Below are 15817 nucleotides of genomic sequence, written 5' to 3' on the forward strand. Positions count from 1 at the left end.
GATATTTCCTAGTCCATTTAATTTTATTTTATTTTTGGGAAAAACCTAGAGTCTTTTAAAAAAAGAATATATAATATTTTTTTTTTACTATAAGGATATTTGTAGGAAATATTCATCGACATTCTATGATGGTAATCTGTTGGATTGGGTTCTCTCTTCCGACCTGATTTTTTTTCCTCCATAAAAGAAATGGTGTTTCTTGTCTCACTATAAATGTTCTCAAATACATTATTTTAGATGTGTAAAATAAACATATAAATTGGACAAAATTTGAAGGCTTTTTAAGAAGATTTTGAAATGAGAAAAAAAAATATAAAACAATTACTTAAATTCATTTTTAATTCGTCTATTTCGTTCAAAATTAACTTTTACTTCTCATATTTATATAATTGGGTCTTTGGTTTTTCTATTTTACAACTTTGTGAAATTTATTTGATCTTTTTTCTTTTTTATGATACGGAATGCTCATCATTGATATAGTAATGATGTAACACAACTAAATTAAATTAAATAGAATATCACATCATAATTGAACATGCAACATCTAAAAAAAGAAATAAATCAAAATAATTGTTCAAATTATAAAATAGATGGACCAAAAATATAATTTAAAAAATAGAATAACTTAAAGTTAATTTAAAACAAAATATAAAAAATAAAAATGCATTTAAACATAAAAGAAGAAAAATCTATTAGAGATCAATACATTTGGGGCTCACACCCCTGTCATCGTTGTGAAAATACCAAAATACCTATTGGAACCTTCAAGTTTACAAAAGTGTCATTTTCCTTTTATTTTTTAAAAGATTCGGAACACATAACTAAAAGTGAGTGTGTTTTTTTTAATTGGATTTTTTAGCCAAAATATATATATGAGATCCCTTAATTTTATATTAGATATTTATTTTTTTTTTTAATTTGATTATTTATTTAATTTTAAATAACTATTTATTTATTTATTTATTTTTAAATAACAATTTGATCTTTTATGTCACTATAGTGAAATATTATTGATAATTGTTGTGTATTATTCTGACAAATACAGGCTCCTTTTATAGGAGAAAATATAATATTATAGAAAAGAGAATATTGTAAATGTTTTACAATAAGGTTATCACGAAACCTTGGATAAGTAATGACAAAGTTTTTCCCGATACGTTCGAGTGTGGTAGAAAACACTACAAAACCCGGGACAAATTAACCATAAACCTAATATGTTGGCCGGTTAAAAATGAAAAGAATTTAATCATTTATTTCAATTGCATGACAATGACAAACACTTCATATGCATTGGATTTTCAATCCCCAATCTCACGAAATGAAAAGAAAAAATAGATTGCCATTCAATCATAAATCCAGAGTTTTTCTCAAGAGCAAATTGAGAAAAAATTAAAAACTTAAAAAGGAAGAAAATAAAATACTAAAAGATGAAGAAAATCAGGGCAAGTTTGGATAGAAGCTATAATTTTTCTGTAAGAAGAAGATGAAGGACAAACTCAAAAGTTGAAGACACTAAAATTGACCAAAAGTCAGAAACCTAAATAAAAAAACAAAAACAAAAATGGATATAAAAGGAAAATCAAGCTTAAAGTACATCGGAGTCGTAGTTTGTGGCATTGAAAGATGGAAAGTGAGACAAAGACGTAAAAATAGAAAGGAGACGAAGACGTACAAATGGAAAGGAGACGAAGCCATTTCATATGTGATACAATTTCATATGTGAGGCATGTCAATGTTGATGTTGGTAGTGTAGAAGCTTACAACGAAAAACAAAAGGAAGAGTGAAAAAAGGAAGAGTGAAAGGTGAAAATGGAAGGGTGAAATGATGTGAAAAAAGAAAAATAGTTCACTTATAAAAATGGAGGGAAATGAAATTGGGAGTGAGAATGAAAAGAGGGATTTTGAGAGTCTTCACACAGAAATAAATTAATTAGTGGCAAATTTAAAACTCCCTTTAATTAACAAACAATTTTGTATGTGTCATGTATACAAATGTAAGTGTATAATAAATTATAAATTATTTCAAATATTATAATTAATATTGATGAATGTAAAAAATGTTAATATTAATGTGTACAAATTACTATATATTTTTTTCATGCTAAAACTATTTATTCAAAATATATTCATCATAAAAATGGAATACAAGAAGATAATTTGTTAATTATGCTAGAAAAATAAATGTGGAGATGCACGGATTGAGTATTATCTATAACATTAATAAAGTCAATACACACACACACACAAAAATCCATATAATAACTTCTTTCTATCAAAACAAAAACTTTCCCTTACTATTACATATAACTTCTTTACACTACTTCAATTTTATTTTTTTTCTTCCTGTTACTTCTACTTGCCTAAATTTTTTCAAATGATTTTGTCGCAAAGATAGATAGATATGATGTATATCTTAAGAGTTGAGTGTATAATTATGTTCAAATTTTGTTATACTATTGAAATGAAATGTTTATGAGCATAATGTTACGATGTTAATTTGATTGGTTTAGTGTTTATAAGAGATTGATGGTATGGTGGATATGCACGAGTTTGATGATTTGCAATAATTGATTATGTAGTTAAAATTATGAATTGATGTTGATGATGAAAACAATGATGCATACGAGAGCTAAAACCTCAAACAATTATGTGTTGTATTCATAATGTTATGAGGATTAAGTAATCCAACGAAAAAGGGAAAGTACATTATGTTATACCTTAAAATGACAATCACTTGTGATTTATGGACTATTCAAATGAAAAACTCATGTGATATGAGAGTAATATGTGAATGTTAATATAAAAAAATGCGTATATTTTTTACTGTCTATTGTTACAATTATTTTTATTCGTATATTTAAAAAATTATATTTGTAAAAATTTACTATTAACCTTGACGAGAAAACTTCATTTAATATTATATTTAATTAGAAATATTGAAACCGAATAAAAAACACAAATCCATGTCCTCGTGTCCTCGTGTATAGTAAGTAGTAAACAAAGTAGATGTTTGGATATACCGTACTTGACATGAAAAACATATTTTTCTTTGAATTAATACAAATAATTATGAGATTTTATGTTGTTTTATATAAAATTGATTTTACAGACAAATAACAATTAACTAAAAAAACTTGTGAGTAAAAAAAAACTAAAATTTTGTTTCCAATTTTAAATTTTTCGTTCACACTCATTGTGACTTAGATTAAGTTTTGACTTTGTGTAGTGAATTATTTATCCGTTGATCTAAATTTTTCTTTAAAATTATTACAAAATAATTTTTATATTAAGTTTAAAATTTACACTATTTTTTGCATCAAATTTATGTTTAAAGTGAAAATATTTAAATTTAATTAACTTAATTTTTTTTGTAAAAGAAAAATTAATATTGAATACACAGCCGTAGAGTCCATGAAAAACTTATGTGAAAGGTGTATGATCATTCTCAACGGGGTAGTCCTATTAATTTCGTAAGACTTAATACTAAATACATATTTCAATTGAGGATAAAATAAGATAAACATTAATGTTTTTGACTTAAAGAAATTGAATATTTATTAAGTACTATTATTACAAAATTACTAAGAATGAAGTGTAAATGTAATAACTAAATATTAAAAAATTGAGTTCTCTATTGTATACTGTATAATAAGAGAAACTTTATTCAACCAAAATACACCATATATCAATCATCATAATACAAAACCAATTAATAATTACCACTCTTGCATACACTAACATCATTTGTAAAGAATTTAAAAACACATAAAACATATAAGCTAATAATAAACACTTCAAATTCAAAACATATCCGGTGTTTCATCCATGTTAGTATCATACGTCAATGTAACATATACACATATTGTTACATTGAATTAATTCTCTTTTTGTCAAATTATTAAATGTGTATATCATGTCTAGTGTCGATGTAATTAACATTGGTTTATTTTTTCCTTTTGAGTCTCAAACACTATCAGATTCTTTAGAATCTAAACCAAGATTATGATTACCATGAGAATCACTTTCATTACTAACATGCTTTGCCCCAACATCATCACCAACATTACCAAAAAGAAGAACAATAATTCCAACAAGTGCAGCAACAAAAGCAGATCCAAAAGAAGTTCTAATTTGTCCAGGAACAACTGAAGCAACAGTGAAACCCAAACACAAACCAGCAGCTCTAATCCAACCATACCAAACACATAAAACACCTTCTTTCCCAATAGGAGCACATTCCAAAACCAAAACTCTTCCATATGCATGCAAAACTCCACTTCCAATACTTTGTATCCCTCCAAATAACAAAACATGACCCCATTTCCAATGACTCTCCCAAAAATAAAATCCAAAACCAGAAGACAACAGTGACAAAAGAAAACCAATTATTTTCATTTTTACAGAATTTGCTTTAATAAGTTGTTGTAAATGGTGCAAAAGTGGCATAGAAACCAAAGGAAAAAGAAAATAAATTAACCAAAAATAAAGTAAGTGTAGTGGCTTAATACAAAGCTGGCCCACAATAAAAAGCACACAACCAGTGAAAATACACATAGTGGTAAATGATGAAAGGAAAACCCCAAAAAGCCCTCCAATTGCATTTGGATATTTAAGTATAGAACAAGGATAAAAGATTGAGTTTATCAAAGAAACAGAGGAAACAGAGGTTCTGTTTATAGCTGTAATGACATGTAAAATACCAATTAACCAAATTAAGCCACTGAAAATTGAAACAATCCAAAGGGTGTAAAGGTTTCTATCATCAGGCTCTCTAAGCATATGATAAATGAAAGAAGAGATTATAGCTGAACCTAAACAACCAAAAGAAGTTGCATAAAGAGAGAAAAAGCTAGATTTTTTGTGTCTGTTTTGGTTTTTTTTGTTGAAGGAAAGAATCATGAGAGAAAGGTGGTGAGTGTGAGAAGCAGTTGAAACAGTGGTTGCTAAGACAATGAAAGCAATGTAGGGAATGAAGATTAAGGTAGTTTTGAAGAAGCCAGCTGGGAAACAGAAGAAAACTCCAATGGCTGTTGATGATGCTGTGATGATTGAATTGTAATGGCCATTGAGGTGGAAGGAGATGAAGGTGAGGATTGGAATGGATAATGTTAGACCTGATACCCATGCAATTGATGTCCATTCTAAAGAAGAGAAGTTTGAACCGTTTACTGTTATAGTTCTCTTTGTTAGAGTGCTGTACCTGCAATTATCAAATCCAATAGTTTATATTAGGTTTTTACCCTTTGATATACATATTATTAATTAAATTTATGTTTTGTTTTTTGGTATTAAAAATTAATTTTAATTAAAGGTAGTTGAATGTAAAATAATTTATATATGTATATATTTATATAAAAATAAGTTAAATTTTATTAAATAAATAAATTAAAAAATAAATTTGATTATAAAAATCGTACTTGGAGTAAAAAAGTAATATACATACATGTCAAAACCAATTACTATACATACATGCCTAGAATTAATTTTAGTGAAACCAAATCTACTAATCCTAATATACTAAAGAAGGCACAAAATTAATAATCAATGCTAACAATAAGTCGAATTATATAAAAAAAAAATAGACTTGAAGAAAATGAAATTGATATTTAAATTTGATGTCTATGACATTTAACAACATAATTAGATATAGATTTTATGTTTTTCCGCTCTATCTTTTGTCACAAGAAATTTCAACTTTTCTAATAGCAAATTTATGCATGCCGTGTTTTTAATAGAAACATGAAATATATATTTAAAACAAATTAATTTGAGTATTAATTCCTACAAATTGATTTTTGCACACATAAAATTAGCATAGTTTACCGTTGAATATAACAGTTTAACCGTTAATCAATTTTAGGTAAAAAAGTTAATCATTTGAAAGAATTTCAATTAAAATTTTAACCTAAATAATTTTTTTTGAGAATTTATTTATCATCCAACCAACCTCTGACATGTTACCAATGCTCCTTTATATTGCGAATCAGGGTGAGACCAAAGAAGGCTGTAATTTTGTTAATGATATATTCTTGTTTATAAGTGATAAATTATATGTTTACTTTTGTTGTGATTTTGTTAATGATATTTTGCTTTATTTGTGTCTTTAACACATTTTTTTATTAAATAATTTATATTTTTAATATTACGTATACTTATAATATATTTTAAAACTAATTAATTTTCTGTTATATACTTATAATATATTGTAATTTTGACTTTTCTATTTTTTATCAATTCATAAAATTGATCTTTCTATTTAAAAATTTAACAATTTTGGTCATCTCTCACATTTTTTAACTAACACAGATTACCGTTTGATAAATTTTAATTGATATGACATATGATCTCATATTATAAAATTAGCTAAATACATTAATTATTTATATATTATTAATAAAATTATAAAAATAAATAATTTTAAAAATTAAGACTAAAATTTTATAGAATTTAATTGTAATTTTATAAATATTAATTATTTAGCATTATTACATCATATGTCACATATAATACCCAATAACCGATCCACGATCCAGCTAATCTTTTATACTTATTTACTTTTTAAATAATTTATATTTTGGATAAATGTTGTCTTAGGACTATGATACTCAATTTTTTCTTTCCGATAAATAGAATTCTTCTACTTTATTTTTTACTTATATTTAATACATTAGAAAAGAAAATTAAAATTACAATTTTTTGTCTTAACTTCATGTCATTAAGAGAAAGGGTTTGCTAATTCAAATTCTGATTAAAAATTTAATAAAAATATAATTAATAATTATTTAAACTCGAATTTAAATTCAAGTTTCAAACTATTTATTTTCACCCAAATTCCTTGTCTATTTCATTAACTATTTGAACTCTAAATTGTAATATATATTATTGAAGTCAATCAATTGTTTATTATTATTTTTTTAATTCTTGTTCTACAATTCTTACAGCACAACCGTTTAATTAAAATCAAATAGAGAAAACAAACTTCAAGCATTTATCTAAAACACTTTTTTTAATTACATTTTTTTATGTTCTCCTCTCTAGTAATAAAGTTGATATACTCACAGATGAATTTCCTTGTCTGAACAAAGCATCCCATGGTGATTACTCTGCCACTCCTGAAAAGGGTCCTTAGCTAGAATCTGTAACTGACTTATTATAAGAGGAAACAACACAGGTATAAGAACCGTTTGAACAAAGTAAGAACAAAACTCATAAAGATACCATCCCCAAACTTCATTTCTTGATGGTTTCTCTCCTATTGATCCTTCAAATTGATCATCACTCTCTCTCCATTTTGACACTTTCACTGATTTGCTATTGCCACCTTGATCATCAACTTCAGTAGCACTACTCACTTGATCCATTAAGGTGGTTAATTTAGAAAAATTTAACTTAGAGATATCGATATATATTACAATCAATATTGAATGGTGACAATATGTAAGTAGTGCTGGCGTGTGTGTGGCTAGATACAAACGTGCAAAACACAGCTGGGTTAACGAAAATTTCAAGGGTGCAAATCGAAAACTTTGTTAAATATGGTGGTATTGTATATTTCAAAGATTCTTTTAAGCTTAATTTGTTTTTTTATTTTGTCTTTTTGTGAATTTCTATCAGAGAATTGGTTACACTGTCGAATTTACTTGTCGCCACATTTTGACAATTTTATTTCAATAATGATATACGAATACCTCGTTTTTTTACACAGGTGTCACACTTGATTAATCACTATAAATTTTTTTGAATAATTTAATTTAGTAAATTATTAATTTAAATTACATTAAAAATATGATTAAATAATTTATATGATTAATCATACTTTTTAATATATTTTCATTAATTATTTATTTGATTAAATTAACCATATTTTTACATACAATGAAATAAATGTCGCATATGTAAGAAATAGTTGATTTTCATGAAACTATTTTTTTAAATGTAGTGATACTTAATTCTCTTGATTCTAAATATTATGCTAGCTACCTTGTTTTTTTTATAAAAAAAAAATGAAAGCTAGATACCTGAAAGGTCAAATATATAGTAATAGGAATATATATGTTGCCGGCAGATTGATTCAGTATGACATCGATCGCCATTGATTCAACCGCCCTAGCTTGCACTACTGGCATGATTGCATCAACGTCCATTTTCTGAAGTACTAGCAGAATTTGCCACCTTTAATCCTCCGTGCTAGAAAGACATGTATATACACAAGAATTCAACACCAATGTCCACTTTTTTTATTTTATTTTATTTTTTATATAAATTATATAAATTATATTTTACTTATTTTATATTTTATATTATATCATCATAACAGGCCTCCATCTTCTTTTTGTAATTTTAAAAAGTTTATGTTGTTTTTGAGTAATAAAAAATCATTTTTAAAATAATTTTCAGTCACCGAATATATTATTGAGTTGAATCGCAGATTATGTCGCTCTCTTTAAGACATTTTGCGACACTGTTCAAATTGTGTAAGACAGACTATCAACCACGAAGTCCTCAAGATAAAACAGCTCATACAAAATGTTTCAGAGTTCTACTGTACCGTAGAAAACCGTTCTACAATTATACCCTCTAAATATGACGGCTAAGATCACTCGTAATATGATACAATGACAACTCATAAATCGAAAGTACTACAACACAAAAACCGTTCTAAAATGACAGTGGTATTAAGATCACTAAAAAATCGAAGGGACTACGACACAAACCGCTCTAAAAGGATAGTGGTACTAGGAACACAAAAATTAAATGGACTACGACATAAAATCACTTTAAAATGACAATGGTATTAGGACCACTTAAAAATCAAAGGGACAAAAAGAAAGGGGATAAGTGACTCGGAAAGGCATCAAGCATAAGAGGGAAAATAGATAAAGTTGGGAACCGCATAGAGTTTGACACTCTTTATATAGTGATGGAAGCAAACATGCATATGTTAAATATCCAATATGAGACTTTAGTATTTATAGAGTCGAAAACTATTCAATATATGAGAGTTTTCCAATGCGAGACTTCAACTAATTTTAAATTCACACACTAACATACTATATGTTCCAACAATCCCCCACTTGAAATAAAAAATGTTTATGAAGTAGCGTTAAAACGCTTTTATAAGATTGTGCATAAACAAACATATCTTCCAACTTGAACATTTGCATAGTAAGTAGGATTCAAATTCAACAAGAGTGATTTGTAATCTTGAACTTTATCTCTAACATCAAACTCACACACACCATTTTCATTTGGTGTATTCTCAAAAGCTCACGCATTAATGACCCTGCACGTCTATCCTAGTATAGTGAATACTCTAGGAATTCTAGCTCAAAATTCCATAGGAAGCGACCTCACTTCTACATTCACATAGGTGAGTCTATCAAGAGTACTCATATAATGAGGTACTCCACTTCACATAGAGTATAGATCTCGTTAAGAGTTTATATTACCTCATCTTATCATCGCTTCAGGAATCATGTTTTTCTGATTTATAATAGCATGTTCATCTCATATCACTTCACGACTTGTTATTACCCATTGAACCTAATTCTTGAGATCTCCATTCTTTTAGGTCGTGTTATCATCACGAGTGACTCTATAGGAAATAGTCTCATAATTTTTGATGTATTTAAGCCACAATACTAATGAAGTGGATCAACACAACTGATATAGGTTTTTCCCATAAATGAATCTTAGCTAGCAAACATCTCAACCAACTCGCTTCTTCACTAGCAATAACTAGTGTTATCATGTTAGACTCCATATTAGACTGAGTCAATATCATATTTTTATTCTATTTCCAAGATACAACACTATCAATTATACTAAAAATATAGTCACGGATTACTTTGGAGTCATCCGATAAAGTGTTTCAATCAACTTCATTGTATCATTCAAGGACAATAGGAAACCTTTGATAATGTATTCTGAGACTCATGGCCCTTTTAAGGTATCTCATGACTCTCTAGATAGCGTGTCAATGCTCCATACAAGGTCTACTGATAAATCTGCACAATAGTTCCACGACATAAGCAATATCGGATTTAATACAGTCAGTGGCATACCTGAGTCTGTCAATGATGCTTGCATATTCAGTTTGTTTAACACTTTCACTAGTGTTTTTGAAAAGTTTCACACTTGGATCATATCGTGTGCAAGAAGGTTTACAGTCAAAGTAATTGTATTTCTTTAGAATTTTTTCAACATAGTGAAATTGATCCAAAGAAATTCCCTTTTTTGACTTAATAATCTTGATTCTAAGGATTGCACTCGCTTCTCCAAGGTCTTTCTTATCAAAGTTTTTATATAACAATAATTTCACAACATTTACAACATGAATGTTTGAACCAAATATGAATAAATCATCTACATAGAGACATATGATAGTGCACATATAAATTAATTTAAAAGTAGGAACCAAAATTATTGACAAAAAATATTTCAGGAACTATTGTTTGAAAAAAAAGTTAGAGAAACTAAAAACGAAATATAATATTTTTATAGGGACAAAAAATGTATTTAATTTTTTTAAAATATTTATTTCTATTTTTAAATATTCATAAGAGAATATAAAATTTCAGTATACTCTTTTTTCATTCTAATTTTATCCTTTGTTTCAACTATTTTATTTTTCATTATCAATCAAATAATTAAATTATTTTAAATAATCGAATAAATTTTTATAATTTATATTACTTTTATCAATAAAAACAAACAAACATGCTTATGCATGCTAGTAGATGATAAAGGGAGTGATAGCGGTAATGACTGCAGCATACTCGGCATCCCCATGTTTGTTTAATTTATTAGATCATAATTTTCAGTAATGTATTTTATTGGCTGAATATAGGAATCCAAATTTCATTTTTCTCAAGATCTCCAATAATTTTACATTACTTCTTTTCCCAAATTAATAAATAAATTTGCAGGAATATATTACTTATATTAATTGTGAATGGCTAGCATTAAAAGACGCACATCCTAAGAATAAAAAATTGATCTCAACTTTCACACCATAGATGTAAATTTGTCTTCATTCTTTGCTGGAAAACTCCAGTGGAAAAATTAGTGTATATCTGGAAATTTGTCATAAATAAGAAAAACTAGATTTGATTAATTAATAATATACATCACATATTATACCTTACATCCAATTGTAGAGCCAAAGCCATAAAATCCTAAGTCTCTCTAATAGAGAAATGATTAAGAGTTTTAGAGACTACAAAACTAGAAGTTAACGAAAAGTCTCGCACCATCATGGACTGTTTAGTTATGCATCAAGGCATGAACATGAATGAAGGTGTTTCATTTAAATACTACAATTCTTCAACTTGGACAGAAAAACCACATTGGCATCGCTTTGTCAAGAGAGAGGTTTCCTCGTCAAAGCTCTCGTACTCTTTCAAAAAAGCATGCTCATGGTCTTTTACAGGTATACTTAACGAAGCCTCAAGATTGGTATCACATTTGTCCATCTGATTGTGTTTGTGAGTTTTATTCTTGTCATTACTACCACAAACTTTGGCATTAGACACATTATCATTCATACACTGGACATCGATTGATAGCTCTGACGCCAAACTGTTATTATAACGATTATTTAACCTTTGACGAGTTAAAATAGATGAAAGAAGCTGGTACCACCGACGAAGAGCTTGTGCTTCATTCATTTTCTTTTCTTCAGCTTTCTGTCTTTCATCTTCTTCGGCATATGCCTGACAAAAGGGGTAGAAAAGAAGTTATAGCATGTGCGTGATGAAACTGTAAAAACACAACGCAATATTGACATACTCAAACTCGAGGAAAGCTGCAATTTTAGTCCTTATTTTTCAGATATATTCTAAAGAGGCCAAGGGATTTCCGGAATGAAGAATATAAGCAGAATAAATCCTGTAAACAACCTGAGCTACCATGATTTACCATGCAGCAAGTATATCAAATTAATTTCAACAAATAATGTCAAAACATATAAGATAGATGATGGAATAAACATTTCACTGCAAGACTTCAGCGGAAAAGAGAAATACCTCTAGCAGTACATCCTTGAACTCGGCGCACACCACAATACCATCATAGACAGGAAATGATCGGCCACTTTTAAATTCAAAACCAACCATGGCAGGTGCATAATCAATCTCTAGCCTTTTGGCAACAACATGTGCCCTTGGAAACCTCAAGTGCACAGTGCCTGGTGGAAGACATTTCTCAGACCAAACATCTACTTGACCGTGATCGTTCTAGATGTCAAATAAGAATTGTAACGGTCAGCAATTTAAAAATTTCTATAAAGTATAAACAGAGAAAACAACCAAATATAAAAATTGTTTAAATATATACGCTAATATGCATATGTACATTTTCCCGTTACTTCAAATGCATGAATGTTAACATTAACACAATGCAGCAAGTAACGCAGACGGAACTCAATTTCAAGCTATATCAACCTCATTTGCTAAACTCAAACCTAAGGGTCTTTCTCTACAGTTTTTTCCTTCCATACTCTTATAGTAAAAAACTTAAAAAAATCACTCCTTGTAGCTTTGAACCAAAAGGAATCTAATTTCAAAATTATTGCCTTGGTTGTGAAATGATTGCGGTAATTCAGAACCTGATGGTCTATGGATTATGGTAATTCAGAACAAATCCAGTATTCATCAGAACAGTTGTACACTGGAGCCATAAGAACATGTACTTGGTGCAACAAAATCTACCTTTTGAGACCCAAAAATGAAAAATGTCAAACTAACAGTTATTGTCTCGATCCAGTGTGTAAATCACATGGTGCGCCAGGAAGATCTATTTAATCATTTTCAAAGGGTAAAGAGTTGAATATCGTCTTTCACACCTACACATTTATTCTATATTAAGAGTATTCATAGAAGGTAAAGACGATACCTTAGGAACTATTCCATTCACCGCGCAAGGAAGATTTAATGGTTCTAGTTGCCACTTCCCATAAAGTTTAATATTTTCCTTAGAATCAGTGGTGCAATCATCATCTTCAGCTTCAAAACCTTGAACCTTCTGAGGCTTAACGGAACGTTTAAACTCCTGAATGGATATTTTTGGGTAACAAAAACCAATTACATGTGCATATCAATAGGAAAAAAAAAACAATTAAATCAAGGAAACAATATTGAGTGCTGTCAACCAGATTAGACCTTCACAGGATGTTCATTGGGTTTCACTTGTAGCCCTTCCCGGAGCCATCTGTTTTTTGTCATAACAGTTTGCACACAAGTCCTAGGGTAAACCGGGTGACCTGAACAAAACCCTAGAATCGGACCTTTTGGATGAAGTACTTGATACTTTGTAAGCCATTTTTCTAAGGCATAAAGTGAATGATTTTTGTAGGCCTGCAAAGGGAAAAAGAGCCATTTAACATAATATAACTATCTACAATATCAAACATTATGTTTGCTAAGGTTACTTTTGAAACTACCTGCTGGTTGGTTGGAAGAGGTTCAGTCAATGCCCTAGTTTCTAACTCAATATCCTCAAGAGAGCTCCTTGTAGGAACAAAAGAATCATTCGTGTTAGCTTCTGTAGCAGTGATTTGGTTTGTTCTCGAATGAATCACACCTCCAGTTGCCCCAGACTCTAAGTTTCTCAGTGGTGCCAACACTGAATCCCACCACGTTGAATTAACCCGTTGTGATGCTATCTTGTACCACTTCGTACAGTACCTAATATGTCAAATAAGTACTGACATCTTCAGGCAATGAAATGTAACTTACAGCCGTATGGAAGCTACAAATTAGCATGCATGCAAAGTTGAGTAGAGCTAAAACAATAGAGAACAACAAATGAAAAAGATATATCAATAAAAAGGAAAAAGTGTGTGCCATGTTGCACTCTGTAATACTTGTTTGTGTAAAAACTTGTCACGTGTTGCCTTTCTGATAGTAGTCCAAAATATTTAAACAAGCAATTTCCGTAAACAAATAAAATGGCAACTTGAGCAGTAAACAAGCAAGTTTATGCAAATCTATCAAGAAATTGACTAGTGTTACTGAAGTTGCAAACCATCACCAAATTCATGCTGAATAGATAAAACATCAAACCTGCGGGTCACATCTTTGGCCCCCTGCCCAGCAAAAGCAACGACATATCTCAAAGATGTTTTGCATGCAGCAACCATGGCTTCAACCTTGTCTTCTCCGTCAATAATCGAATTCACAGCATCAATATGCACCCACTTTCCTGTCAAATTTTCTTCACTGCAATATAATTCTGCCCAATACAAAGGAGATCCTACTTTCATTGATCCAAGTGCTGTAGAAATTAGTTGGGGGGAGGTTGAAGATTCTTCACCTATAACTCTTTTCATTCTTTTTGATGGACAAGAAAAATTTGATGAATCAGCATTTGCACCTGACTCCACTTTACTCTTTGAACAATCAATTGCTGTAACAGAAAGAGCCATTTCTAACTGCATCTCAAATTCAAGATCCCCCTTCCTCTTTGATTTATGAGATTCATCGGTTATATGTGATCCGCCTTGGTTACTATCTTGTGGCTCAGAAGTTTGTGAATTTGTTACACTACAATTCAAGTCTTCAGCAACAGAAGGATCTGTAGACTGATCCATATTGCTTGTTGAACGGCGTTTCTTACGTTTCCGTGATTGACCAAGAGAACTTTCACAAGGTTTTTCTCTCTCATAAGAAGACAATGACTTTTTAGGCGACTTAAAATCCAATTTTTGCTTCGATACCATTGGTGTTGAAGTATTAAATATCCCCTTACTAGATCCACTTGCGATTGGTCTGAAGGATTGGCCTGGTTTAAGAGACGAAACATCCAAAATGGATACGAACCTGAAATATGCCTTCAATAAGAAAACTCCATATTGTTGCTTAAGCAGAAGAAATTAAATTCTTCCAAACGTTATAGTAGGCAATTTTTTTCTAATTTCTTCGTTGAAATTATGCTTCTGACATGGCTATATACCTCTGGAATTAGAATTTTATAATTCTACAGAAGTTACACTATGAAGATAAAAAATGTAATTGCTTTATTACTATTGTTATCTTTCCTTTTTCAGACTCAATTCATCAGATGCAACATCACTCTTAGAATATTATCACTCCCATCCCAAATAATAAAAATTGAGATCCTGCAGGAGGTTAAAACTTAAAGAAATTAAAGGATATCGGAGTGAATAATTCATGGAAGCCCATTTTGGAAGGGCTGCTTCATTGATTGGAATTCAACAATATAAGTTATATAATAGCATGGAATTTTCTGTGAAAAACAAAATTCTAATATAAAAGTATAGAATGTACAAAATTTTCAAACCAACAATATAATAAAAATAGATGAACCAAAGAAAGATAACCTTCTGTGCTTTTATTGAATACCTGGCTGTAAGATTTAAAGCTCTTAATAGTGCCACGGATAAAGCTGCAATCTGCAACAACAAGAAAAACCTTCTCCCTGTAAATTATCTCAAACTACCAAGCAATTATGTAACACAACTAGCCCATTCTTCAGAAACTTTAATTTACTACAGCTTTTGGTAAAGTCAATTATAAGCCGATGAAGAGGGTAATTAAAAGACCATCAAATCATTTCATTCTGAGACTGAATTACCAACAGACCCTGCATTGTCAACCATTTAATGTCTGGTTTAAGTTTCTCATTCAATTTTACAATGAATATTAACCTGATAGGAACTAGTATCTCTATAAGAAAAATTAGGGTCTTAATATGCCCAAAAACCCCAAGTATTTAAAATGACAAGATACCTCCCACTCTCATAACTGTTCTTATTTATGGGCAACATGCCTTATTTCTCTAATTATCCCAGCACCCC

General features: G+C 29.6%; 2 protein-coding genes across 4 annotated transcripts in view; both read right to left on the reverse strand.

Moving 5' to 3' along the window:
- Positions 1–3656: 3656 nt before the first annotated feature.
- Positions 3657–7502, reverse strand: LOC101505274 (uncharacterized). The gene is made up of 2 exons (XM_004509505.3): positions 7060–7502; positions 3657–5200 (listed from the first exon to the last, which is right to left on the reverse strand). The coding sequence occupies exons 1-2, from the start codon at positions 7359–7361 to the stop codon at positions 3964–3966; spliced, it is 1539 nt and encodes a 512-aa protein (XP_004509562.1). The 5' UTR covers positions 7362–7502; the 3' UTR covers positions 3657–3963.
- Positions 7503–11091: 3589 nt separating this feature from the next.
- Positions 11092–15817, reverse strand: part of LOC101502397 (DNA repair protein RAD4) — a 9376-nt gene continuing 4650 nt past the window's right edge. For all 3 annotated transcript variants that reach the window (XM_027337127.2, XM_012718336.3, XM_073363920.1), the window contains 7 exons: positions 15363–15412; positions 14064–14819; positions 13442–13685; positions 13161–13355; positions 12895–13050; positions 12027–12236; positions 11092–11714 (listed from right to left, as the gene is read on the reverse strand). In XM_027337127.2, coding sequence (XP_027192928.1) covers positions 11316–11714; positions 12027–12236; positions 12895–13050; positions 13161–13355; positions 13442–13685; positions 14064–14819; positions 15363–15412 — 2010 coding nt within the window. In that variant the 3' untranslated portion in view covers positions 11092–11315. The remainder of the gene's footprint in view (positions 11715–12026; positions 12237–12894; positions 13051–13160; positions 13356–13441; positions 13686–14063; positions 14820–15362; positions 15413–15817) is intronic.

This window comes from Cicer arietinum, chromosome 7 (genome assembly GCF_000331145.2).
Source record: "Cicer arietinum cultivar CDC Frontier isolate Library 1 chromosome 7, Cicar.CDCFrontier_v2.0, whole genome shotgun sequence".
NCBI lineage: Eukaryota > Viridiplantae > Streptophyta > Magnoliopsida > Fabales > Fabaceae > Cicer > Cicer arietinum.

Bases quoted from the DNA above. Each gene is read 5' to 3' on its own strand.
- LOC101505274 (XM_004509505.3), bottom strand. From the start codon at position 7,361: ATGGATCAAGTGAGTAGTGCTACTGAAGTTGATGATCAAGGTGGCAAT. The intron at 5,201-7,059 runs GTGAGTATATCA...TGATAATTGCAG, and splicing joins TCAGACAAGGAAATTCATCT to GTACAGCACTCTAACAAAGA.